This window comes from Triticum urartu, chromosome 5A (assembly GCF_056163025.1).
Source record: "Triticum urartu cultivar PI428250 chromosome 5A, HENAU_Tu73, whole genome shotgun sequence".
NCBI classification, from domain to species: Eukaryota; Viridiplantae; Streptophyta; class Magnoliopsida; order Poales; family Poaceae; genus Triticum; species Triticum urartu.
In genome coordinates this window covers 266,880,551-266,906,933 of record NC_141877.1, presented here as the reverse complement: position 1 = coordinate 266,906,933, position 26,383 = coordinate 266,880,551, and the positions used below count along the sequence as shown (strand labels likewise).

Below are 26,383 nucleotides of genomic sequence, written 5' to 3'. Positions count from 1 at the left end.
TGCCATGTTCTTATTTTTCATAATCAGATCATTTATCATGTTGTTTTGCTGCTCCGAAGAGGGCTTCGTGATCTGAAATTTCAGACAAGTGTTAATTTCACTAAGTCTGGAATCTGTTTTGCATTTGCGTTTTTGCCATGCTTGTTTGAACCTCATAATGGATGAATTGGCCGTAGCTCAGTGCTAGTCTTTTGTTAAGCATCTTGTGTGCATCCCTTCCATGTATTTTGTTGTCATGTTTGGTGGCTGTAGCATGTTCATTGCATTGCATTTAGATGCCTACTTGCTGAAAATCGCAGACCGGTGTCATTCTTAAAAAGCTTGCCATTTCCAAACCGTAACTCCGATTCCGGCGTTCTTTATATCGTTTTCAAGCGATTTCATCTCATCTTTCCAGTGGCAACCTTGGAATTCTAAGTTGAGGCCAGGTTCATGCATTTCCTGTCATATCTTGCATTTTGCATCCCGCATCGCATCCCGCATAGCATGTCATCATTTCATCATATTGCTTGTTCTTGCACGTGGTTGATTGTATCCTTGTTGCTTGTTTATCTTGTCTGGGTAGAGCCGGGAGACGAGTTCGCTACCGAGGAGCCCGTTGAGTTTGCTTGTGAGGATCCAGTCAACTCTGACAACTGTGCAGGCAAGATGATCATACCCTCGAAATCACTACTATCTTTGCTATGCTAGTTTGCTCGCTCTTGCTATGCCAATGCTACGATGCCTACCTTTTGCTTGTCAGCCTCCCAATTGCCATGTCAACCTCTAACCCACCATGTCCTAGCAAACCATTGATTGGCTATGTTACCGCTTTGCTCAGCCCCCTCTTATAGCGTTGCTAGTTGCAGGTGAAGATTGGAGGCCGTTCCTTGTTGGAACATCATTTTTTTACTTGTTGGGATATCATTATATTGCTATGTTATCTTAATGCATCTATATACTTGATAAAGGGTGGAAGGCTCGGCCTCTCGCCTAGTGTTTTGTTCCACTCTTGCCGCCCTAGTTTCCGTCATATCGGTGTTATGTTCCCGGAATTTGCGTTCCTTACGCGGTTGGGTTATAATGGGAACCCCTTGATATTTCGCCTTGATTAAAGCTTGTCCAGCAATGCCCAATCTTGGTTTTACCATTTTCCACCTAGCCTTTTCTTTCCCTTGGGTTCTGCAGACTCAAGGGTCATCTTATTTTACCCCCCCTCCCCCCGGGCCAGTGCTCCTCTGAGTGTTGGTCCACCTGTCAGCTACCGGTGGCCACCAGGGGCAACTCTGGGCTGGCCTACCCATACCTAGGACAATCTGAGTGTGCCCTGAGAAAGAGATATGTGCAGCTCCTATCGGGATTTGTCGGCACATTCGGGCGGTGTTGCTGGTCTTGTTTTAACCTGTCAAAGTGTCTTGAGTTACCGAGATACCGAGTCTGATCGGAACGTCTTGGGAGGAGGTCTATTCCTTCGTTGACCGTGAGAGCTTGTCATGGGCTAAGTTGGGACTCCCCTGCAGGGATTGAACTTTCGAAAGCCGTGCCCGCGGTTATGGGCAGATGGGAATTTGTTAATGTCCGGTTGTAGATAACTTGAACCTTAATTAATTAAAATGAATCAACTGAGTGTGTTACCGTGATGGCCTCTTCTCGGCGGAATCCGGGAAGTGGACACGGTGTTGGAGTTATGCTTGCGCAGGTTGTCCCTCTAGATTCTCGCTCGTGCTTTGCCTCCTCTTCTCGCTCTCTTTTGCGTATAAGTTAGCCACCACATATGCTAGTCGCTTGCTGCAGCTCCACATATACTTGCCTTATCCTTCCTATAAGCTTAAATAGTTTTGATCGCGAGGGTGCGAGATTGCTGAGTCCCTGTGGCTCACAGATACTATAACTCCAAATGCAGGTCCAGGTGATTCCGCTCTAGGTGACGAGTACGAGCTCAAGTGGGAGTTCGACGAGGACTCTCAGCGTTATTATGTTTCCTTTCCCGATGATCAGTAGTGGTGCCTAGTTGGGGTTTGATTCAGGGCCTTGTCGCATGTTGGGTTTTCTTCCATTTTGGCGCCGTAGTCGGGCCATGAGTGCTTGTATGATGGATGTTATTTATGTACTCTGATGTGACGTGGCGAGTGTAAGCCAACTATGTATCTCCCCCTTTTATTATATATTACATGGGATGTTGTAATGATTGCCTGACTTGTGACATTGCTTTCAATGCGGTTATGTCTCTAAGTCGTGCCTCGACACGTGGGAGCTATAGCCGCATCGAGGGCGTTACAATGTATGTCCTCCTTGCCTATGTTCCTCATGGGTTTCTACTGCTTGCCGGGGGGTGGGGGTACACACGTGGGCTTTGATAAACATAGAGTTGTTTTTTCTAGAATACGATGGATAATAAGAAATATAGAATGGTCAAATGGAAAATGATGTGTCGCCCTGGAAACCTTGGTGGGATGGGTATTATCGACCCTTTGATTATGAACAAATGCCTTATTTTGAAATGGTGATGGCGCATCCTCTCTTCTGACTTTGAGTCGCTCTGGTTGTGGACTCTCAAAGCTAAATACTTCCGGAACTCCAATCCTTTGCTTGCTTTAGGAGTTGGCGGCTCCCAATTTTGGCGTCAATTGGTCAAAGTTCGTGATGACTTTCGAGCACTGGTTAAGTTTTCTGATAATGACGGTTCCTCGGTTAGGTTTTGGGTAGACTAGTGGACCGGAGATGTCCGGCTCTCGGTTTCTTTTCATGTTCTCTTTTCTTTGGTTGCTTCCCCTTCGATCTCCATGGCAGAGCTCTCGACTAGACAATGGGACCTTGGTTTTCGTCGGGTTGTGTCTCCTGTAGAGCTGGAAGACTGGCATCGTCTCGCTGCCTTGTTCGGTTGTTCCCCTCTCTCTCAGATTCTGCTGATGTTGTTGATACGTCTCCGTCGTATCTATAATTTTTGATTCTTCCATGCCAATATTATTCAACTTTCATATACTTTTGGCAACTTTTTATACTATTTTTGGGACTAACATATTGATCCAGTGCCCAGTGCCAGTTCCTGTTTGTTGCATGTTTTTTGTTTCGCAGAATATCCATATCAAACGGAGTCCAAACGGAATAAAAACTGACGGAGATTTTTTTGGAATATATATGATTTTTGGGAAGAAGAATCCATGCGAGACGATGCTCGAGGGGCCCACGAGGTAGGGGGGCGCGCCCCTGACCCTCGTGGCCACCCCGTAAGGCGGTTGGTGCCCTTCTTTCGCCGCAAGAAAGCTAATATCCGGATAGAGATCGTGTTAAAATTTCAGCCCAATCGGAGTTACGGATCTCCGGGAATATAAGAAACGGTGAAAGGGAAGAATCTGAGAACGCAGAAATATAGAGAGACAGAGAGACAGATCCAATCTCGGAGGGGCTCTCGCCCCTCCCATGCCATGGAGGCCAAGGACCAGAGGGGAAACCCTTCTCCCATCTAGGGAGGAGGTCAAGGAAGAAGAATACGAAGGGGCCCCCTCTCCCCTTCTCTTCTGGTGGCGCCGGAACGCTACCGTGGCCATCATCATCATCACCGCGATCTACACCAACACCTCCGCCATCTTCACCAACATCTCCATCACCTTCCCCCCTCTATCTATAGCGGTCCACTCTCCCGCAACCCTCTGTACCCTCTACTTGAACATGGTGCTTTATGCTTCATATTATTATCCAATGATGTGTTGCCATCCTATGACGTCTGAGTAGATTTTCGTTGTCCTATCGGTGGTTGATGAATTGCTATGATTGATTTAATTTGCTTGTGGTTATGTTGCTGTCCTTTGGTGCCCATCATATGATTGCGCGCGTGGATCACACCCTAGGGTTAGTTGTATGTTGATAGGACTATGTATTGGAGGGCAAGAGTGACAGAAGCTTCAACCTAGCATAGAAATTGATGCATACGGGATTGAAGGGGGACCAATATATCTTAATGCTATGGTTGGGTTTTACCTTAATGAACATTAGTAGTTGCGGATGCTTGCTAATAGTTCCAATCATAAGTGCATAGAATTCCAAGTCAGGGATGACATGCTACAGTGGCCTCTCCCACATAATACTTGCTATCGGTCTAGTAAAGTAGTCAATTGCTTAGGGGCAATTCCGCAACTCCTACCACCACTTTTCCACACTCGCTATATTTACTTTATTGTTTCTTTATCTAAACAGCCCCTACTTTTTATTTACTCTTTATTATCTTGCAAACCTATCCAACAACACCTACAAAGTACTTCTAGTTTCATACTTGTCTAGGTAAAGCAAACGTCAAGCGTGCGTAGAGTTGTATCGGTGGTGGATAGAACTTGAGGGAATATTTGTTCTACCTTTAGCTCCTCGTTGGGTTCGACACTCTTACTTATCGAAAATTGTTGCAATCCCCTATACTTGTGGGTTATCAAGACCTTTTTCTGGCGTCGTTGCCGGGGAGCAATAGCGTGGGGAGAATATTCTCGTGTGTGCTTGTTTGCTTTATCACTAAGTAATTTTTACTTGCTGTTCTTAGTTGTTTTCTATCTTTAGTCATGGGTAGGAAACGCAAAATACCAAAAAAATTAGTTGTACCTACTGAACCAATGGTTGAAGAACCACTCAAAATCTATCACACTGCTGAAGCTTATTACTTGGATCATCTTCGATCCCTTTGTGCTCGTGCTGAAACCCCAACTAGCTTAGTTGAGGGCATATCTTTAGATGAGCATGCTTGTTATGTGCGACACCGAATATCTCAAAAAGGGAAACTTTTACAGCATCAAATTAATACTATGCAATGCTATGCTTGGAATTTATGCTATTATTATGATTTTACTTGTTCTTCTGAAAACCCTAAGAAACACCTTCCCTACCAATGTGAGTTTGTTGATAATGGAATATTATCTTCATATGCTAAGGGTGTTTATAATTACTATGATGTTCAACAAATTGAAGAATTTGTTGCTTTTAAGGGTGCTTTTGAAATTGCTTCTTTGATTGAAAAGTATGATGCTACTCTTTACAAATCTGAAAATTTTGCTATACTTAAATTTTGCTATGATAATTATGCTTCTAATACCTATGTTAAACAATATATTAAGGAATACTCCGCTGTCCAAGAAGAGACTAATATTTTGCAGGAGTCTATGGAAGAAGAAATTGATAAAACTGTGAGCTCATTGGATGAAAAAGATGATGAGGAGAGCGAAGAACAAAAGGAGGAAGAGCGGATTGATCACCCGTGCCCACCTTCTAATGAGAGTAACTCTTCAACTCATACATTGTTTAATTCCCCTTCGTGCTTACCGAAGGATGTTTGCTATGATGACTGTTATGATCCCTTTGATTCTCTTGAAATATCCCTTTTTGATGATGCTTGCTATGCTTGTGGCCAAGATGTCAATATAATGATGCTTATGGAGATGAACTTGCTATAGTTCCTTATGTTAAACATGAAATTGTTGCTATTGCATCCACGCATGATAGTCCTATTATCTTTTTGAATTCTCCCAACTACACTATATCGGAGAAGTTTGCACTTATTAAGGATTATATTGATGGGTTGCCTTTTACCGTTGCACATGATGATTTTGATAGATATAATATGCATGTGTTTGCTGCTCCTACTTGCAATTATTATGAGAGAGGAACTATATCTCCACCTCTCTATGTTTCCAATATGAAAAAATTATAAGAAACTGTTTATACTATGCATTGGCCTTTACTTTGTGTGCATGAATTGTTTTTTATGACATGCCGATGCATAGGAAGAGAGTTAGACTTTGTTGTTGCATGATATATGTTACTTTGTGCTCACTACTAAATTACAAATCATTGCTAATTAAAATTGGCTTTGATATACCTTGGGATCCGGGTGGATTCATTACTTGAGCACTATATGCCTAGCTTAATGGCTTTAAAGAAAGCGCTGCCAGGGAGACAACCCGGAAGTTTTAGAGAGTCATTTATTTCTGTTGAGTGCTTTCATATATATAGTTTAAAAACAACAAAAATAAATAGGGGAACCCAAAACTTTTTCGAAAAGGAAAGTGAAAGTGAGAAAGACAAGCATTGTTGAAGTGGGAGAGCTCCTTGAACTTTGTTCATACTCACTAAAACTTTGTGAATCTTGATTACAAAAACTTTTCAAAAAAAATAATTATCCCCTTGTACAATTCATTGTATTATAAAAATAATGTGCCAAGGTTTGCCTTTTAGGATGTTTACATTTGCTTGATGGTTTGTACGGTGCAGGACAGAAACTTTGGCTGTAGTGCGCGATTTTACATTTTTAGCTGGAACGTCAAATGGTTCTGATTATTTTTGCACTGCCTTCCTATACTAATTGTTTATTTTTTCTAATTTTGGTAGAATTTTTCAAGTATCATAAGTATGGTGAATGTTCAGATTATTACAGACTGTTCTGTTTTAGACAGATTCTGTTTTGATGCATAGTTTGCTTGTTTTGATGAAACTATCAATTTATATTAGTGGATTAAGCCACGGAAAAATTATATTACAGTAGACACAATGCAAAAACAAAATATGAATTGGTTTGCAACAGTACTTAGAGTAGTGATTTGCTTTATTATACTAACGGATCTTACCGAGTTTTCTGTTGAAGTTTTGTGTGGATGAAGTGTTCGATGATCGAGAAGGTCTCGATGTGAGAAGAAGGAAGAGAGTCAAGAGCTCAAGCTTGGGGATTCCCGAGGCACCCCAAGTAACTATTCAAGGAGACTCAAGCGTCTAAGCTTGGGGATGCTGGGGAAGGCATCCCCTCTTTCTTCAACAAGTATCGGTATGTTTTTGGATTCGTTTCGTTCATGCGATATGTGCAAGTCTTGGAGCATCTTTTGCATTTAGGTTTTATTCTTATTTTTATGCACCATGCTGGTATGATATAGTCCTTGGTTGATTTATAGAATGCTCTATGCACTTCACTTATATCTTTTGAGTATGGCTTTATAGAATGCTTCATATGCTTCACTTATATCATTTGAAGTTTGGATTGCCTGTTTCTCTTCACTTAGACAACCGCCATTTGTAGAATGCTCTTTTGCTTCACTTATATTTGTTAGAGCACGGGCATATCTTTTGTAGAAATAATTAAAACTCTCTTGCTTCACTTATCTATTTAGAGAGATGACAGGAACTGGTCATTCACATGGTTAGTCATAAAATCCTACATAAACTTGTAGATCGCTGAATATGATATGTTTGATTTCTTGCAATAGTTTTGCGATATAAAGATGGTGATATTAGAGTCATGCTAGTCGAGTAATTGTGAAATTGAGAAATACTTGTGTTGAGGTTTGCAAGTCCCATAGCATGCACGTATGGTGAACCGTTATGTAACGAAGTCGGAGCATGAGGTGTTTATTGATTGTCTTCCTTATGAGTGGCGGTCGGGGACGAGCGATGGTCTTTTCCTACCAATCTATCCCCCTAGGAGCATGCGCGTAGTACTTTGTTTCGATGACTAATAGATTTTTGCAATAAGTATGTGAGTTCTTTATGACTAATGTTGAGTCCATGGATTATACGCACTCTCATCCTTCCATCATTGCTAGCCTCTTCGGTACCGTGCATTATCCTTTCTCACCTCGAGAGTTGGTGCAAACTTTGCCGGTGCATCCAAACCCCGTGATATGATACGCTCTATCACACATAAACCTCCTTATATCTTCCTCAAAACAGCCACCATACCTACCTATTATGGCATTTTCATAGCCATTCCGAGATATATTGCCATGAAACTTCCATCATCATCATATACATGACTTGAGCATTTATTGTCATATTGCTTAGCATGATCGTAAGATAGCTAGCATGATGTTTTCATGGCTTGCCCGTTTTTTGATGTCATTGCTACGCTAGATCATTGCACATCCCGATACACCGCCGGAGGCATTCATATAGAGTCATATATTTGTTTTAGATATCGAGTTGTAATATTGAGTTGTAAGTAAATAAAAGTGTGATGATCATCATTATTAGAGCATTGCCCCAGTGAGGAAAGGATGATGGAGACTATGATTCCCCCACAAGTCGGGATGAGAATCCGGACTTTACAAAAAAATAAAAGAGGCCAAAGGAGCCCACCAAAAAAATAAAAATAAAAATGAGAGAAAAAGAGAGAAGGGGCAGTGCTACTATCCTTTTTCCACACTTGTGCTTCAAAGTAGCACCATGTTCTTCATATAGAGAGTCTCTTGAGTTATCACTTTCATATACTAGTGGGAATTTTCATTATAGAACTTGGCTTGTATATTCCGATGATGGACTTCCTCAAATGCCTAAGGTCTTCATGAGCAAGCAAGTTGGATGCACACCCACTTAGTTTCAGTTGGAGCTTTCATACACTTATAGCTCTAGTGCATCCGTTGCATGGCAATCCCTACTCACTCACATTGATATCTATTGATGGGCATCTCGATAGCCCATTGATATGCCTAGTTGATGTGAGACTATCTTCTCTTTTTTGTCTTCTCCACAACCACCATTCTATTCCACCTATAGTGCTATGTCCATGGCTCAGGCTCATGTATTGCGTGAAAGTTGAAAAGGTTTGAGAACGTCAAAAGTATGGAACAATTGCTTGGCTTGTCATCGGGGTTGTGCATGATGTAAATATTTTGTGTGGTGAAGATGGAGCATAGCCAGACTATATGATTTTGTAGGGATGAGCTTTCTTTGGCTATGTTATTTCAATAAGACATAATTGCTTGGTTGGTATGCTTGAAGTATTATTGTTTTTATGTCAAAGGATAGATTATTGCTTTGAATCACTCGTGTCTTAATATTCATGCCATGATTAGATATGTGATCAAGATTATGCTAGATAGCATTCCACATCAAAAGTTATCTTTTTTATCATTTACCTACTCGAGGATGAGTAGGAATTAAGCTTGGGGATGCTGATACGTCTCCGTCGTATCTATAATTTTTGATTGTTTCATGTCAATATTATTCAACTTTCATATACTTTTGGCAACTTTTTATACTATTTTTGGGACTAACATATTGATCCAGTGCCCAGTGCCAGTTCCTGTTTGTTGCATGTTTTTTGTTTCGCAGAATATCCATATCAAACGGAGTCCAAACGGAATAAAAACTGACGGAGATTTTTTTTGGAATATATATGATTTTGGGGAAGAAGAATCCACGCGAGACGATGCTCGAGGGGTCCACGAGGTAGGGGGCGCGCCCCAGGGTGTTAGGCGCTCCCCTGACCCTCGTGGCCACCCCGTAAGGCGGTTGGTGCCCTTCTTTCGCCGCAAGAAAGCTAATATCCGGATAGAGATCGTGTTAAAATTTCAGCCCAACCGGAGTTACGGATCTCCGGGAATATAAGAAACGGTGAAAGGGGAGAATCTGAGAACGCAGAAACAGAGAGAGACAGAGAGACAGATCCAATCTCGAAGGGGCTCTCGCCCCTCCCATGCCATGGAGGCCAAGGACTAGAGGGGAAACCCTTCTCCCATCTAGGGAGGAGGTCAAGGAAGAAGAAGACGAAGGGGCCCCCTCTCCACTTCTCTTCCGGTGGCGTCGGAACGCTACCGTGGCCATCATCATCATCACCGCGATCTACACCAACACCTCTGCCATCTTCACCAACATCTCCATCACCTTCCCCCCTCTATCTACAGCGGTCCACTCTCCCGCAACCCGCTGTACCCTCTACTTGAACATGGTGCTTTATGCTTCATATTATTATCCAATGATGTGTTGCCATCCTATGATGTCTGAGTAGATTTTGGTTGTCCTATCGGTGGTTGATGAATTGCTATGATTGATTTAATTTGCTTGTGGTTATATTGCTGTCCTTTGGTGCCCATCATATGATTGCGCGCGTGGATCACATTCTAGGGTTAGTTGTATGTTGATAGGACTATGTATTGGAGGGCAAGAGTGACAGAAGCTTCAACCTAGCATAGAAATTGATGCATACGGGATTGAAGGGGGACCAATATATCTTAATGCTATGATTGGGTTTTACCTTAATGAACATTAGTAGTTGCGGATGCTTGCTAATAGTTCCAATCATAAGTGCATAGAATTCCAAGTCAGGGATGACATGCTACAGTGGCCTCTTCCACATAATACTTGCTATCGGTCTAGTAAAGTAGTCAATTGCTTAGGGGCAATTCCGCAACTCCTACCACCACTTTTCCACACTCGCTATATTTACTTTATTGTTTCTTTATCTAAATAGCCCTTACTTTTTATTTACGTACTCTTTATTATCTTGTAAACCTATCCAACAACACCTACAAAGTACTTTTAGTTTCATACTTGTTCTAGGTAAAGCAAACGTCAAGCGTGCGTAGAGTTGTATCGGTGGTCGATAGAACTTGAGGGAATATTTGTTCTACCTTTAGCTCCTCGTTAAGTTCGACACTCTTACTTATCGAAAACTGTTGCGATCTCCTATACTTGTGGGTTATCAAAAGTTGTCTTTTGGCTACACTCGCCGTCTGGTTATTTTTCTGTTAAGTCTTGCTATCGTAAGCTTTTGGTGGGTCCGGTGGTTTCTCGCTTCAATGGAGTTTGGAAGGCACTCATTTCTATGAAAATGAAGATTTTTATGTGGCAGACAATCCGTGGCCAATTGCCTGCTGCAGATTAAATGAAGAATAGGAATGGTCCTGATTCCGAATTTTGTGTGCTTTGTAGCCTTGCTGAGAATACTAAACACATTCTCTTTCGTTGCCCTTTGGCTAAGCTTTTCTGGAGCTGCCTTATGGAATGGATAGGGATGACTTGGACCCCAAATAGCTTTGATGAGATTAGAACCCTGGTGTCCCCGCTTGTGGGCCAGATTATGAGGCTTTTTTTGTTCGGATTCTCAGCTATGTGCTAGACTCTATGGACTACCAAGAATACGTTTAGTATTAAACTTGTGTTCCCTAACAAGGTTGTTGACTGTATTTTCAAAGTGTTTATTCTCATACAGCAATGGAAATCTTTGACTAAAACAACGACAAGGCGGCTGTGGAGGTTTTGATCTCTTGCGTGCGGGCTATGGCGAACTCTTTGTTGGGGCTCTTGTCGTCAACTTGGTTTCTGTCTGGCCTGCGTGTCTTATCTTGTCGGTGGCAGTTCTTTTTTTAACATAGTACAGACGCAAGCGCTTATATACACGTGCATACCCTATCTCTATGTACATCTGCACCGGGATTGATGTATTTGTTTGGAACCTTGTCTGTGATTCTTTGTGGCTTTATTAATTTAAAATCAGGCCTTGGCCTTTCCTCTAAAAAAGTAGATGGAAAAACATACACACAAATTTACAATCAACAACGGAGTCGTAGGATTCATGTGTTCGCCACGGACAATGCTTCGGTGCCTTACGGTACCTACCTTTGTATCTATGACATGTGGGCCCATACGTCAGTGACCCAAAGGCAGGTGCCTTTAACGCACCGAAGCTGCGTCCGTTCGCCACATACTACCTCTGTAATTTAATATAATAATACTTTTTTTTACACTATGACAATGTCAAAAAAACGTTTTATATTAAGTTACGAAGGGAGTATTTCCATAACGAAATTCCTCTAGACGACACAACTGAAAACAGTCATACAACGTGAAAGTCTTGGAAAGTACCCGATCTTTCAAAAGGTACCAGAGTTGAAAATGAGTTATCTGTAACCAAAAACACATAACTGAAAATCCATGATTACTTTGTGCTCTGCACGTTTCCCGGCAAGTCAAAACCATTCTCAACCCTCAAGTGCATCCAATACGGAACTAAAGTTCCTCGAATCCTTCTTCATCAGCGTCCTCCTCTGTTCTTTCAAAATGCGTCCAGAAGCTTTCCATCTGTCGACACATGCAAACAAGGAAAATGGGGTCAGCTTGAAGTATACTGTCTTTTTAGCCTCTCAACGACACAATCATTCGTAAAATTGTTCTCTTTTGGTTCAATCTGTCTATTCAAGTCCCATCCACTATTTGGTTTATCTAACTGGGTCTATTTGGTTGCACCATTAACAATATGGTGCTGCCGATATATGTTATAGTGGATTATCAACTCAAATAAGACTAAGAGATGCAATTAACTACTAATAAACTTTATACTTTGCTTTCAAGATTCTACGAGAATGATATATCAGAAATCTCCCAAGGGCGTTAATATGATCAATTTAGTCAATCGCCTTATTATATTTAATTTAACTGAACTCACACTGTCTTACATTAATGACCATCACACCATGTAGTAACAGATATCTTAGTTGGAAGTGTCTAGTCCTATACATTTTTAGGACTTTGTTGATGAAAATCGGATGGCCGCTGGGGGCTCAATTACCAAAACAGTTGAAGGGCTTAAGATGCAATTTGGCAGAGAAATGTTCAAGTGTAGCAATAGATGCAACTAACATTGAACAACACATATCAAATCCTTTGGCTGTCCAATCACTCAAGAGAATGGAATCAGGAGGTTAGGAACAAGATCCAGATGTGAGAAAAAGAGATGGACAGGTTCCTCATGTAAAAATGATGTCATTATAAACTATTCCAGCTCATACCAATTCCCAAAATTATCAAAGGCAAAATTGAAGTTTAGTGTCTTCCATTGGCTTACCTGTGCATCTGAAAACCGCAGCTGTTCTGCAACAAAAAGAACTCTACCACATTGTTCCCTTTGAGGAGCTAGATCTAAGCCGAAATCCTTTGCAACATTTTCATAGAGAACAAAGCTAACCCGGAAACCCTGGGTAAAGAAAAGGTTTTCTAGCCTGTCTTGTTCGGAGACCTGCATAGCGTAGGACAATGACACTGTTATAGATAAAGAAATTTACAAGTATATTGATGTTATTTTGTACTGTGGTAAATAATTGATCAACCATGTCTGCTGCTGCCGTCCAGTCTGGAAAATGTGGCACCTCTCCTATGAAGATACCCCCCTTCATTGCTAAATTGCTTATAACGAGCAGAAGGCTTTTGAAGGTTGAAGAAGAGGGCAAAGGTAAACCCTGCAATGCCATGGAAGTTTTGTTACACAAAATGCAGTTTCTAGAGCTTTTCCTATTGAATAGAAGACCAGAAAATTTGATATTTCTATAGAATTTCCCAATGCAGATTAAATTTCTCGACAGGGAAGTCAACTTCAAAAGGTATATTTTGCTCACTTCTGGCATATTTTGATTGGGTCATGGTCGAACAGGGATTTCTTGGAAGCATGGTAATGCGTCTGACAGTTACGGTTTACTCAGGCTCAACCCGCAGCTAGTCCAACCACCACTTCTTCAGTTGGATGCTAACCCTGAATTCAGGGGTCATACCTCACTGTAAGAGAACCCCATAGGGAGGTAAGTGGGCCCTAGAGTGCCAGCCACATCAAAACAGGGATAAGAGTCCCTAAACTCTTTACAAATAGGAAGTCTGGATCTGTTAAGAGATATTTCAGGTTTGTTATTTTCCACACACATACTTATCTTGTTTGTGTTCCCCATCCTTGCATGTAAGCTAGCTATTAAATGACTGGCCCTATTTGATTATCAAACAAGCAAAGTGTTATCCCATGTACCCCTTTCCCCTTTCAAGTCCTGCCCTTGCAGTGCCACTGCACCATCTTTGACTACGTGTCATGTCACAAGGGCCCAGGACCATCTCCGCCTAAACATTCCCACCATGTTACAAACCCAACCCGACCCATCAGTACTGGATTATACAGGATTGGTTCAGGCGTGTCTGTTCCTACTACTAAGAAATTGCCCATGTGCATGGAACTGCGAGCGTATTGTAGGCCAAGCATTAATATGCATTGTGTATGATGGCTAAATTGGTAGACACCGGATTTGATAAAACTTTTCAGAACTTAACAGGGCAACTAACCAGATTTTGTAACACTAGAGCCAGACTCCCAGACCCAAAACCTTTATCAGGCATGAAATTTCTGAGTTAAAAAAAAACGTCTGAAACTGGCAAAAATAATCCAGACTTTTGCCTTTTACCCATTTTCTGCAGATTCGGAGTTCAGGATATATGCCAGAAGCAATTTGGTATTGAAGTTGATCTAAGAGGATGATGCGGAGCATCCTATGATCATCCCCATGTACACTACGTCTACTCTCCAAGCCCCAAGAGGACATAAGACGAGACCTCAAGTATACGCCATTGGACACAAGGTTAACTCGCTCCTCTCCGAATCGTCACTTTCCACAAGTGAGACATGGCTACTACCTCAAACATATGTGCTATGCATGACAAAGAACCAAGAGGAAGGCCATGAAACAGCTAGGAGCATTGGACAAGACGGCGATGACACCAAGTGCGAGGAACAAGAGGAAGAGCTGCCAGGAAGCTACAGCTCTCGGACGTCCGACGATCTCCGGACGTCCAACGCCTGGAGACTCCACCAGCCAGATCGACTCAAGCCGAGGCAACCTACAACGCCCGGACAACCGCCAGACACCGGACGTCCGACACTCATCAGCGCCCGGACGACCGACGCTGACCGGAAATCCGGCGCCACCTCAACCGAGCCGAAACGTCGGAAGTCCGGCCTCCTCCGGACGACCGGACGCCCGCGAGAGACCAGACGACCGACACCCGTCGGACGTCCGACGCCTGTCTGCGCACAGTGTATCGGGCCGAGGCCCATGTATCCCTCACTTACCCCTTCGTGGCCCTAGACTATATATACTCCTCCACCTCCTCCTAGTTAGGGTTAGCAAAGGATTAGCTCATTTGAGAGATAGAGCTTTGCTCACCCACTTGGTTACTTCTCCATTGGAGTTCACGACCTCTTCGGAGAAGATCCCCCAAGCGGATTCAAGATCCCTCACGGGAAGACCCCCTCAAGGCCTCCTCACGGAGATGAACTAGTTACCTCTTGTATCATCCTTTGTTGATCGTGGATCATGTATCTCTTTGTGTTCATGGATCTAGCACATGTGTGATCGTTTCTCGTTGATTTGAGTGATTCCTCTCGTTTCCCCTCGTGATTTCCCTCGTGTTTCCCCTCGTGTTCATCGTGTTCTTCGTGTTCTTCGTAGGATCCCCTCCATTTCGTGAAAGATCGGCCCTAGGGTTTCCACCCTACATCAGAGGAGGTATTTGAGAGGTGCACAAAATGGGGTAATCTCGTGTATCCAATGGTCAGTTTTTGCTGGTTCTGCTTTGTTGGTTATTCCCAAGACTTTTAATCTTCAAGTTCAACCTCACAGTATTACTAATACTCCACATATACAGTTGAGGTTAAACAACAGAGAAACTAACCCAATTGCAGAATCTACTGTGGTACCCTGCACCCACCAGGAAATCTGGGGACGAGCCCTTTTCCACTGGGCACTGTTTCCTATACTCTGGCACACACATGGGATGGGATGGTAACGGAAGCATGTAGTAAGTGGTAACTTTGCAATTTTTTCTTGTGAGAAAATATGCTGGTTATTGTGAATGCAAAAGAAGAGCAAGTTTGTCGCACGCTGGATTTTGCGGTTTGCAATTGGTGCATAATCCAAGATCAAGACACAGCAATTGGTTTGGACCTTTTAAGCTGATGTTATCTACTGAACAATTAAGTCCACACTAATTCTAACACTCTAATTGTGCCAGTGCCACATCCATAAAAAATGCACCACTGAAAAGCTCATACAGAAGCATCCTTGAACTGATAAAATTAACTATCAAGGGCGATGGATTTTTTTATGTTGAATTGCTAGCAGAGATTTGTTTGCACGAAATGGTAAGGTTATTACCTGCAGTACCCACAAGCTTGGCCTATTTCCATTGAAGCCATTTTTGCACAGGCCCTCTTGTAAATCAGGAGACTCTAAAGGAGTATGAAAGAGAACACAGCTCCGCGGTGTTTTTGCTCCTGCTCCTGTCATACCCCAATAAGTAGATAAAATTATATGTGCTTGTGAAAATCCTTTGTCAAGTTCTCAGCATATAAATTTTGAATATGCAAATGATAGATAGCATGTATTATTTTTGTCTTCCACAGTTATGAATATAGCGGTAGAGAAGAAGAAACAGATCTTCAATATGCTGTAATAAAAATACAGCTTTGGTGAGTCTATATTTCTATTTAACTTCGCATAGGACATATCTTATTGCTTTAGATTTGCGAACAATTAGCACTCGGGAGACAAATGAAATATTAAACGCTCATCCAAGATAATAATACATCACAAACAAGCACCAGTTCCTCAAAATGGGACAGAATAAGAATCTGTGTAGCATAATACTAATCACACCTCGGAGTTGCTGGGCTGCTGTACTGAAGATTCTTCCAGGTGATACATCATACACGATAGACATCCTTGGCCAGCTAAGCCTATATGGGCGAGTGTCCATTCCATCTGTCAACAAAACAATCTGTACGGAATAAGCCCTGGTAACAGGCGGAGCAGAAAATATTTGGCATAAAACTGGTTAATTTCAGTACCTGTCTAAAATTGTCTGACCTACTTATCAAGTGTTGCAATTTGTCATCAAGGTATCTAGTAGTTAGCCTATAATGCTCTGCAGATGGCATTAAATGAGAGACGAGAGATTCCGAAGCTTGATGTGCCACATCAAGTGAAAGTAGCACAGCAGCATATGGATCAATAAAAAGGGGATCTGCAACCACAAAAATTATTATAAAACATTGGAATCAGCAAACAGTCATATTATTAGTCACATTTATACCTCCAAAAAGAAATGTGGAGTAATACTCTACAGTCTACAAAGATCATTATCCAAGCTTTGCAAAACATGATTCAACCCTTGTATTTGCCCTACAACTTGCCTCCTAGGAGGATTGTTACAAACCCCCTCTTTTCAATACAATGAAACGCAAATCGTCTGCGTTTTCTCGAAAAAAAACTGTATCAAGCTTTACATTGTATGCGACTGAGACATAGTTGCTGTATTAGCTACTTCGGAAATCAAATGAGCATGCTAGATGCAACTAGAACGGGAAAACTTAAAGTAATCATGTGAGGGCACAAAATGAAACATCACACCATGTCATCACAAACAGAAACAAGATATTATACACATTTACGACTTCTTTTTTACCCATAAAGCACACACTATGGGTTGTTATTTGTTAAAGGCTTGTCTAGTGCAGCAAACATCAATTTATGGTGCTGAAATAACAAACAAAATGAGATTGTGCTTTGACAAATAAACTCAACACAGGCAGGTATCAATATATTGCCCTAAAATGAACTTATCCCGTGACCAAGAGAAGGTGAGACATTGACGGCTAAATGGTCTGTGTTTTTTAGCTGAGGACATTATAGCTTGACAATGACACAGAAAAGAATATTAACCTTTTTGGGTAATGGTTATTCAGCATGAAAGGTGATGCCAAACATTTCTGAGGATCACAATTTGTGCTGCCAAAAAATACCTAGCTGTTCTTAGTTCTAATTTAGCATATCGAAAGTGAGATGGTACATTGTATGTAGAGATCCACACAAAGTTACATTAGGTGCTGAAACACATTTCTTGGAGGACGCCAATTGTGTTGTCAATTGAGAAAGAAGGGGGTACTACGAACAGTTTTCAGAGTTCACGGGGTAAACTGAACCAAAACAAAGTTTGAGGTTGTAACGTGAACTCTAGGACAAGTTCAGGGGGTAAAGTGGACTTCTTGGCAAAAGAAATGCCAGCAGATTCACCATACACCCCTTCCCTCCCTAATAACCGCCAATATGGAGGCTAGGGGTGGTAAAGAATAAGAAAACTCGCTATTCACTCAGTTTATTTTCCATAATAAAGTAATCTAGGAGAGATGGCCAAGCGGTTCAAGGAGTAGCACTGGAACTGCTATGTAGCCTTTTGTTTACCGAGGGTTTCAATTCCTCTCTTTCCGTTTTTCTTAATTCATCAACATTAAGTATCAATGTATCAAATCAGATAACGATTTATTCCAGCAATAATATCTTATTTTTATTTAATAGAAATTAGAAATTCTCTATAGCAAATTACTGTGGTAAATCTCTATACCCGCCTGAATCTTCAAAAATTAAGGAGTGCACTCCAAGAACTGGGTTGCAGCCTCCATATTTGGAGGTTGGGGGTGCTGTTTTAGAACCGACACGGCGGGAGTGAACTTTCAGGTAAATTCTTCCTCTGCCTGCCAATCACGCTGCTGCCCGTAGCACCGGGAAACACGCCCAGCAATAGCCACCACCGCGTGTCCAGCCCGCCCGCAGCCGTTGCCGCCTATTTTTCCCGCCGCCCACACCAATTTCCTGCATCGCGCCTCCAGCAGCAATAAAACACCTGCTGCCGAGGCCTCTACAGCCAGCCCTCCCCTCCCCCCATCAGCTCCGACCTCGGCTTTTCAGCGCCCCAGCCTCATGGCTAGGGAAGCCTGGGCCGCCCGCCACCTCGACTGTGCCGCTTGCCCCACCCTAGTCTTTGACGAGCAAGCATGCTTCGACAAAAATTTCCCCCATACATGATACATATGAACTTAACTAGTTTGCAATGTTGTTTAATTTTTTGATGCTGATCTGGCCAAAGTTTTGTTAAAAATCTTTGCCAAACCAAAGTAGAAATTTGGAGTACATGCCAAAAAGGAAAATGGAAAAATTAGGACTGCGGTTTGGAGAACCTGACTTAGTCCTTGACTTGCCTAAAAGGACAACAAGTTGCAATTCTAAGCAAATCCAATCAGATCATAGGAGCAAAACGCATCCACTCAATTCGTCCAACACGTTGTGCGCAACGCAGTAGTGCCAACATCAGCACAATCGTTGACCCAGACAAGCCGGAACATCCGATGCATATGGCTAACCTGGGCGGCGTGATTCTTCGTCCCTGAGGCGAGTGGCGCGGAGAGCGGCGAGGAGGAGCGGGGCGCGCTGCTCTGGTTCCGGGAGCGGGCCTCCGCGGCCGGGGACGTCGGCGCCGGTGGCGAAGAGCCCCGGTTGCAAGAGCCTACTCTTCGTTTGGCAGTTCCAGGAGGGGAAGGCGGTGGGCGGTGGCCGAGGAAGACGCGGATGTGGCCGGAGCAGCGGCGCGGCGAGCGGCGGCAGCACGGGCATGGTGGTGCGGACGTCACATGCTGGCCTTCCGTCAATCGGGTGACCTGCTATATCCAACCCCACAGTTGCTCCGTAATTCGTGCTGTCCGGGCCAACTTCAAAGCTGACCCTTAGAGTATCTTCAACAGCCGCGCCAAACTAGTGCCGCACCGCAAAATTACTCGTTTTAGTGCGCGCGCAACTGGTATAGTTGCTCCAGCGGGCGCGTAAAAACAGCGCGCGCAGCATATGCGGTTCAGCACGCAGCCCGAAACTCAATCGCGCGTCGCTTATTTGCTACGCCCGCTCCCGCGCGCTGAACTCTCGCGCGCTCGCTCGCAACTCCCACCCCCCATCCAACTGCGCCGCCGCCGCCGACCGCGCCACCCGGCGACCGTTCCGGCGCTTCCCCGGCTTATCCCCGCCCCGCGGCGGCTTCTCCGGCCCCCCTCTAGTCCCGCCGCCCCTCGCGCGCGTCCGTCCTCCGACGAACAGCGCCCGCGCGCTCGCTGGTGCTCGGCGCCCGCAAGGTGTTCGACAAAACGCCTAGAAGGTATGTATTGCTCAAAAGCCATGAATTCCGTGCATGTTGATTGTAGTTTTTATATCATAGTATTGAGCATTGTAGATGAGTTCGTCGTATGATTCTTCCGAAAAAGAATTTGATATGAAAGAGGAGGAGATCTTGCAATGATCATAGCTATGCATATCAATAAAAAACCGAAGCACGGTGGTTCGGTTATGGGTCGGCAGAAAATTTGGAGGGATAGGATCGATGCCCACAACAGATTAATCAGGCATTATTTTGCGGAGAATCCCACATACCCCGAGTCGTATTTTCGTCGCCGGTTTAGGATGAGCACCAAGTTGTTCAGGCGCATTGGAGAGAAACTAGCGAGGCATGACCGCTTTTTTCAGCAAAGGAGGAATGTCGTCGGAGAGCTAGGGCATAGCACCTTTCAGAAGGTGACAGCCGCTTTGCGTATGCTGGCATACGGTATACCGGCTGATCTTGTTGATGATCACTTGGCTATGGGTGAGAGCCAAGCCATCATGTGTGTCAAGCGCTTCGCAATCGAAATTGTGCAAGTGTTTGGCGAGGAGTATTTGAGATCTCCCAATGCTGAAGACGTCGCAAGGGTATTGGCGATGAACAAAGCTCGCGGCTTTCCTGGCATGCTTGGATCAATAGATTGCATGCATTGGAGTTGGAAGAATTGTCCAAAGGCATGGCATGGGCAATTCCACGGCCAAAAAAAGGGTTTCACTATAATCCTTGAAGCTGTGGCCGATCAAGAGACTTGGATTTGGCATGCATTCTTTGGAATGCTTGGATCTTTGAATGACATCAATGTTGTCAACCGGTCAACACTGATGAATAAGATTGCAAATGGTGAGTTGTCACCGGTGCAGTTTGTAGCAAATGGTCGTACATACAACTATGGTTATTATCTAGCGGATGGCATCTATCCAAAGTGGCAAACCTTTGTCAAGCCGTTGAAAAAGCCAGAAGGTAAGAAAAATCTTGATTTCCACAATGCTCAGGCGGCGGCTAGAAAAGATGTGGAGAGAGCTTTTGGGATTTTGTAAGCCCAATTTGCTATTGTGAGAGGACCGGCTAGATTTTGGGATCAGAAAATGCTTTGGTACATCATGCACGCTTGTGTGATCATGCATAACATGATCATCGAGAATGAGCATGGTCAAGATATAGACTACTCTCAGTATGAGCTTTTGGGACATCCCGTGCGAGTGTGACGGAGGGCTGAAAGAGTGGCACGTTTTGTTGCCTCCTATCATGCCATTTGACGTCCCGCAGCGCATAATGATCTTCAGAAGGATCTCATTGAGGAGTGGTGGGCATGAAATGGACGACAAAGAGCATCATGATTTGTGCGTTTGATATTGTATTGTTGAACTATTTGTTGTGTTTATTGCACTATTTGTTGTATTGAACGATAAACTGTTTGTTTGAGTTGTAATAATGAAATTGAACTATTTATTTTGATTTTTTTGTTTGTGTTTCATCTTTTATAGAATGCATATGTTGTTTGTGCGAGAGTTGCGCACTGCATTTTTGCGCGCTGCTGGAGCGGTGCGCGCGCTGCTTTTTAGCGCGGCTGCTGGAGCCAGCGCTGTGCGCCGTGCCAAACCAGGCAATGGGCGCGCGGCAAAGCAGTTTTTTGCGCGCGGCGCGTGTCGTGGTTCTAAGTCTGACAGTAGTGTAGGGGGGTAAGTATGGAGAGGCAAGATCTTAGCTATGGAGAAGTTGTAAGCACGCAAGGTTTACGAGTTCAGGCCCTTCTCGGAGGAAGTAATAGCCCTACGTCTCGGAGCCCGGAGGCGGTTGACTGGATTATGCGTGTATGAATTACAGGGGTGCGAACCCTTGTCTCGAAGGAGGGGGTGGCTTATATAGAGTGCGCCAGGACCCCAGCCAGCCCACGTTACAAAGGGTTCAATGTACATTAAGGCAGGGCGTTACTGGTAACGCTAGTAATAAAGTGCTATGATGACCATAAAAGCTACTTAATAACCGATCGTTAGCATGCTGAGTGTCTTTAGGTCTCCTGACTGTCGAGTGGCTTGGTCTTGGTCGAGTGGTTGCTTCTTGGTCGAGTATCTTCGAGTCTGTCGAGTGGAACACCTCCAAGTCGATTGAAAGATGATTTCTTCTGGAGATGTCCTTGTGTAGGTCAGTTTGGACAGGTCCATGCCCCTACCCTAGGTACATAGCTTCATCATTAGCCCCCGAATGGATCGATGTTTGAGTGGGAAAGGGATTGAGCACTTCTCCGACTCATTTTTCATGCCGTGAGCATTTCTTGTTTCAGATCAATGAACCCGAGCGATGGCAGCGACTTCCTTTCCAGTCGCCTTGATCCATTCTTAGGTTTTTGTCGAGTGAGTTTCTTTACTTGAAAGGCTCCGAGTGACGGTGCGGAGGAGATCTTTGGTCTGACAAGTTGTTCCACTGCCCGCAGATTTCGTGGGATCCGAATTTTGGGAAGCGCGCGGGACGGGGGAGGCCGCAGTAATCGGATGGGATAGAGCGGAGCCGCCTCAATCCCCGCGCCACCTTTTTCGCCACGTATCACGCGCGCGATTGCTACGGGATTTGACAGAACCGCCCGGGCCTACCAGTCAGCCACTCGAAAGCGGCCTCATATAAGGCGTTTGACCGGGGTCTCCCGAACAGTGCGTCCCCATTATCTCTTCTCCTCTTCACGCTCCTCCGCTGCACTCGCTCTTGCCCTCGCGCCACCGTTCCGTACGCGTCTCGCCGGCAACGATGGGGAAGGAGAAGACAACGGCTCTGGAGCGGGCAAAGAAGGCGACGGCGAGGTCGAAGGGGAAGGCGACCAGTCGGGGCGGATCCTCCTCGCGAACCGGCCTGCCGAAGGGCTGGATCCAGGGTGACTGGATCCACTCGAAGCTCACCCAAGAAGACCTCGACGACCTGGCCGAAGGAGGGCTGATCCCCTATGACTCGGCGCGGCTTCCGGGGAAGGAATCCGAGCCGCAACCCCGGGAGGGTGAGCGCGTTCTTCTTGCCACCCACGTCGACCGTGGATTTTCTTTGCCTCCTCACCCTTTTTTTCGAGGATTTCTGAACTTCTTTGGGGCACAACTCCACCATTTTACTCCCAACACAATCGTTTATCTCGCCGCTTTCATTTCTTTGTGTGAGAATTTCCTGGGTTGCCGGCCTCACTGGGGTCTTTTCAAGCATATTTTCACTTGTCGCTCCCAGATAGTGAAAAAGGCTAATCCGAGTGATGAGAGGACTCAAGTGATCCAGATGTGTGGGGGTCTTGGTATCCATATGAGAGGGAAAATCTCCTTTCCGGCCATGATTCTTCCCGACTCAGTTCGCGGATGGCAGTCGTCCTGATTTTACTGTAAAGACCAGTCGACGCCAGGGCAGTCGACTGGCCTCCCTCCCTTTACCATGGACCGAGTGAGGAAACCATCCCCTTTGAAGGTGCTCCCGGAGGAGAAAGCGCAGGTGAGGGTGTTGGTCGAGCGAGTGGTCCAGCTTATCCGTGACGGGGTCACCGGTATGGGTCTCTTGGAGGTCTTCCTTCAGCGGCGCATCCAGCCTCTTCAAGCCCGAGACCATCCGATGTGGATGTATTCGGGTCTTGAAGACTCCACTCGGATTCACCCGGAGGAGGGCGATGACGACACACTGGAGAAGTGGTTGTCGGGCATTGCCGGAAACAAGGATAACCCCAGGGGAGCCAGGAGAGTTCCCCCATTCGACTAGTCTCATGCACCAGAGAAGGTCTGATTCTGAGTTTTTGCTTGTAATCTGAATTCACTCGCGCAGCTGCCTATACTGCGTCGACTGACTTTGTTCTCCCTGCTTTCTTTCAGGCCATCATTGAAATGTATTCAATGCCCAACGGAGAGCAAGAGCAAGCTTTGGAAGGCGAGGTGAGCGGCGGCGACAGTGGCGAGTGGACTTCCGACGGTGAAGGGGATGGAGGAAGCGACGACTCAAGCGATGGAGAAGAAGTCGACTCAGGGAGAGGCGATCCAAGCTTGACCAAGAACGACCGAGCGCCCGCAAAAAGGCAACTGCTCAGGCTGGTCAGTCTTTGAAGCGTCCTCGGATCTCTTCACCAACCCCGACTGAGAAGGCGCCAAAGCACCCCAAAGTTGCAGAGTCGAAGACTCGGAAGGCGTTGCCGAAGATTAAGATTGATATCCCCGTCGCTTCCGCGTGAGTGTCTCTCTTTGTATTCACTCGACGCTCCACGCTGTTTGTTTTTCTTGTTTTAACTGGACGAACTTTGGAACTGTCAGCGCTGCCACTTCCGGGACCTCAGCTTATAGGGACAATGATGAGGTGATGGAGGATGCGGTCACTTCTAATCTGGGTATGATTTCTGCCATACTGTCTTTGTTCGGTCGATTCAACTGCAATGTGCATCATTGGGTGATGTGATTTTGGCAATTGAACTTTGCACAGCTCCCAACATTATTGACCTCCCCGATGATGATGAAGAGCCCGAGAGGTCTTTGACGAGGAAGAATAGGCAAGCTCCTGCAAGCGAGGCGCTACAGTCAACGCCGAGGGCGGAACCAGTCGTTCAGGACACTGGCGACGCCAATCGGGGTTCTGTTACCTTCGTCGTGCCACTGTCGAGTGCCTTGCCTTCTTCGTCGACTGCTCAGGCCCCTGTCGACCCACCTTTAGTTTTTGCGACCCATCATGTCCCAGAAGACGAAGTGAATGCTGCCAGGGAAGCTATACGCCAGGCGGGCGTCATGATGGAGAAGATGAAGATGGTGCGGGACGCCAGTCAGGCTGCCTACGACGCCAGCTCGGCTCTCCAAAGCAACGTTCAGGTTAGTTGGTTGCCGCTTGTTCTGTTAGGATATGATATCTGAAGACTCTTTTCGAAAATCTTTGCGTTAGTACACCCACTGGGTGCGTTGATTGAACTTTGAATTAGTGGGGGCACGCTGAGTGCACCCACTGAGTGTAGTCCCCGAGACTACGGTGGACTGCGGGCAGTCGACTGTAGTCTTTGTATTTTGTCGAGTGTAAACCGAACTGATAGTTTGTCTCTTCCACTCCCTGCACTCGACTCCGGCGGGCCGGTCGAGTGGGATCAGAACCGGTGGGGGCACGCAAAGTGCACCCACTGGGTGTAGTCCCCGAGACCGTGGTCGACTGCTGGCAGTCGACTGTGGTCTGAGTCCTTTCTCTCTTCTTTTTTTACTCCCTATACTCGACTCCGGCGGGCCGGTCGAGTGGGATCAGAACTAGTGGGGGCACGCAAAGTGCACCCACTGGGTGTAGTCCCCGAGGCTATGGTGGACTGCGGGCAGTCGACCGTAGCCTTAGTACTTATTGACTTTGTTGTTTTTCGCTGTAAAAATAACTTCTCCCCTTTGATTTCAAAAATCTTGTGATCTTGGAGTTTGCTTTGCTGACTTAGAGAAACAGCAGATCCAACTGAACCTTGACTTGGAGCTGTCCAAGACAGAGCTGCAAAGGGTCAAGGACGACGCCACTGGTAAAATGAATTTGTTGACTGGTCTGTCTTAGGCTTGAGTACCCTTCTGCTCTTTCTGAATCAGACATCATTTCTTTGTAGAAAAACTGAGAGAAGCTCTGGCGAAGAAGGATCGGGATTTGGATGCTGCTCGAAAGGAGGCTGACGACAGAACCGCTCTAGCTGAACAGAAACTGGCTTCGGTCGGCCAGTTGGAAGAAGAGAATACCAGGCTGAAATCTGCTCTGAATGACGCCAACAAGGAGTGCTCGCGCTGGAAGAAGGAGAATCTCATCCTGGGCGAGAAGATGGAAAGCATTGCTCGCAGGAGGTACGATCTGGAGAGCTATCTAAGGAGCCTTGCCAAGAAGTTGTTCATCAAGCTTGAATGTGCACATTTTGTTCTGACTGATTTTTTTATGTCGACTCAGTGTACGAAAATTGAATTATCCTTGGATCGTGAATGCAGAGTTTTGCCAGAACTTCGAGGAGGAGACTGGGCGGATTGAGCCAGGTTTGGACCCAATCAATTCTCCCATAAAAGATGAAACTGCCATGAATCTACTCCGGCTGGAATCCCACATCGACGGTGTCGTGGACTACTTGGCTCGACTGAAGGTCGCCATGTCGTGGATCGACCCGGCACTTTGGCCAGAGACCACGCCTCGGAATGATCTCGAGTCCCTGATGACTCGACTTAACGAAATCCCTGATCGAGTGCAGGAGTGGAAGAAATCTTCTGCCCGGTGTGGAGCTGATGTGGCCCTGTCTCTGGTTCGCGTCCATTGCAAGGAGGTGCGTCAAGATAAGCTAGCGGCAATCAAGGTCGCCAACACCCAGAAGCATGACTTCCGATCTTTTATGGAGACTTTCATCGCTGCGGCCACTCGGATCGCCGACGGCGTCGACCTAGACGAGTTCATCGAGCCTGCTAGTCCTCCTCCCGCGGAGTGAACAAACTTTTATGCCTCACCTTAAATTTGCCTCGGGATGCCGAGTGGTTTTTGTAACCGTTAAACTCTTTCGGGCTGAAAGCCCGAGCACTTCGATCTGTGGTCCGGAACCTTTAGGGTTTATCTGAACTTGGTTTATCGTTAAATATCTTCATGAATCCCCCGTCGAGTGGGAATCGTTCTTCATTCGAGACAACTTTGTATTTGTGGCGCAGCTCCGAAGGAGAAGGTGGTAGTCGACCCGCATCTTGTTACTGCAGAGCGGGACGGAGCGCACATTGTATTTGTGGCGAAGCTCTCAAGGAAAAGGTGGCAGTCGACCTGCACCTCGTTACTGCAGAGCAGGATGGAGCGCACATTGTATTTGTGGCGAAGCTCTCAAGGAAAAGGTGGCAGTCGACCTGCACCTCGTCGTCCTTGAGGATTCAGACGTGTTTCGTACTTAGGCAAGTACTGGACTGCA

General features: G+C 45.2%; 1 protein-coding gene across 2 annotated transcripts; it reads right to left on the bottom strand.

Annotated features, from left to right (window-relative positions):
- Positions 1-11,476: 11,476 nt before the first annotated feature.
- Positions 11,477-19,074, bottom strand: LOC125537886 (S-adenosyl-L-methionine-dependent methyltransferases superfamily protein). Of its 2 annotated transcripts, XM_048701212.2 has the most exons (7): positions 18,728-19,072; positions 16,379-16,554; positions 16,188-16,308; positions 15,687-15,811; positions 12,828-12,956; positions 12,566-12,736; positions 11,477-11,802 (listed from the first exon to the last, which is right to left on the bottom strand). In XM_048701212.2, the coding sequence occupies exons 1-7, from the start codon at positions 18,975-18,977 to the stop codon at positions 11,731-11,733; spliced, it is 1,044 nt and encodes a 347-aa protein (XP_048557169.1). In that variant the 5' UTR covers positions 18,978-19,072; the 3' UTR covers positions 11,477-11,730. The 2 variants fall into 2 exon arrangements, with proteins under 2 accessions (XP_048557169.1, XP_048557170.1); XM_048701213.2 differs by lacking the exon at positions 15,687-15,811 and having other exon boundaries at positions 16,188-16,292; positions 18,728-19,074.
- Positions 19,075-26,383: the final 7,309 nt, after the last annotated feature.

What these genes read in the sequence shown, in the direction of transcription:
- LOC125537886 (XM_048701212.2), bottom strand. Translation starts at nt 18,977, where the DNA reads ATGCCCGTGCTGCCGCCGCTCGCCGCGCCGCTGCTCCGGCCACATCCG. An exon ending in CGAAGAATCACGCCGCCCAG is followed by an intron (nt 16,555 to 18,727) that starts GTTAGCCATATG and finishes TTGTGGTTGCAG; the next exon opens with ATCCCCTTTTTATTGATCCA. An exon ending in GGACGGCAGCAGCAGACATG is followed by an intron (nt 12,737 to 12,827) that starts GTTGATCAATTA and finishes TACGCTATGCAG; the next exon opens with GTCTCCGAACAAGACAGGCT.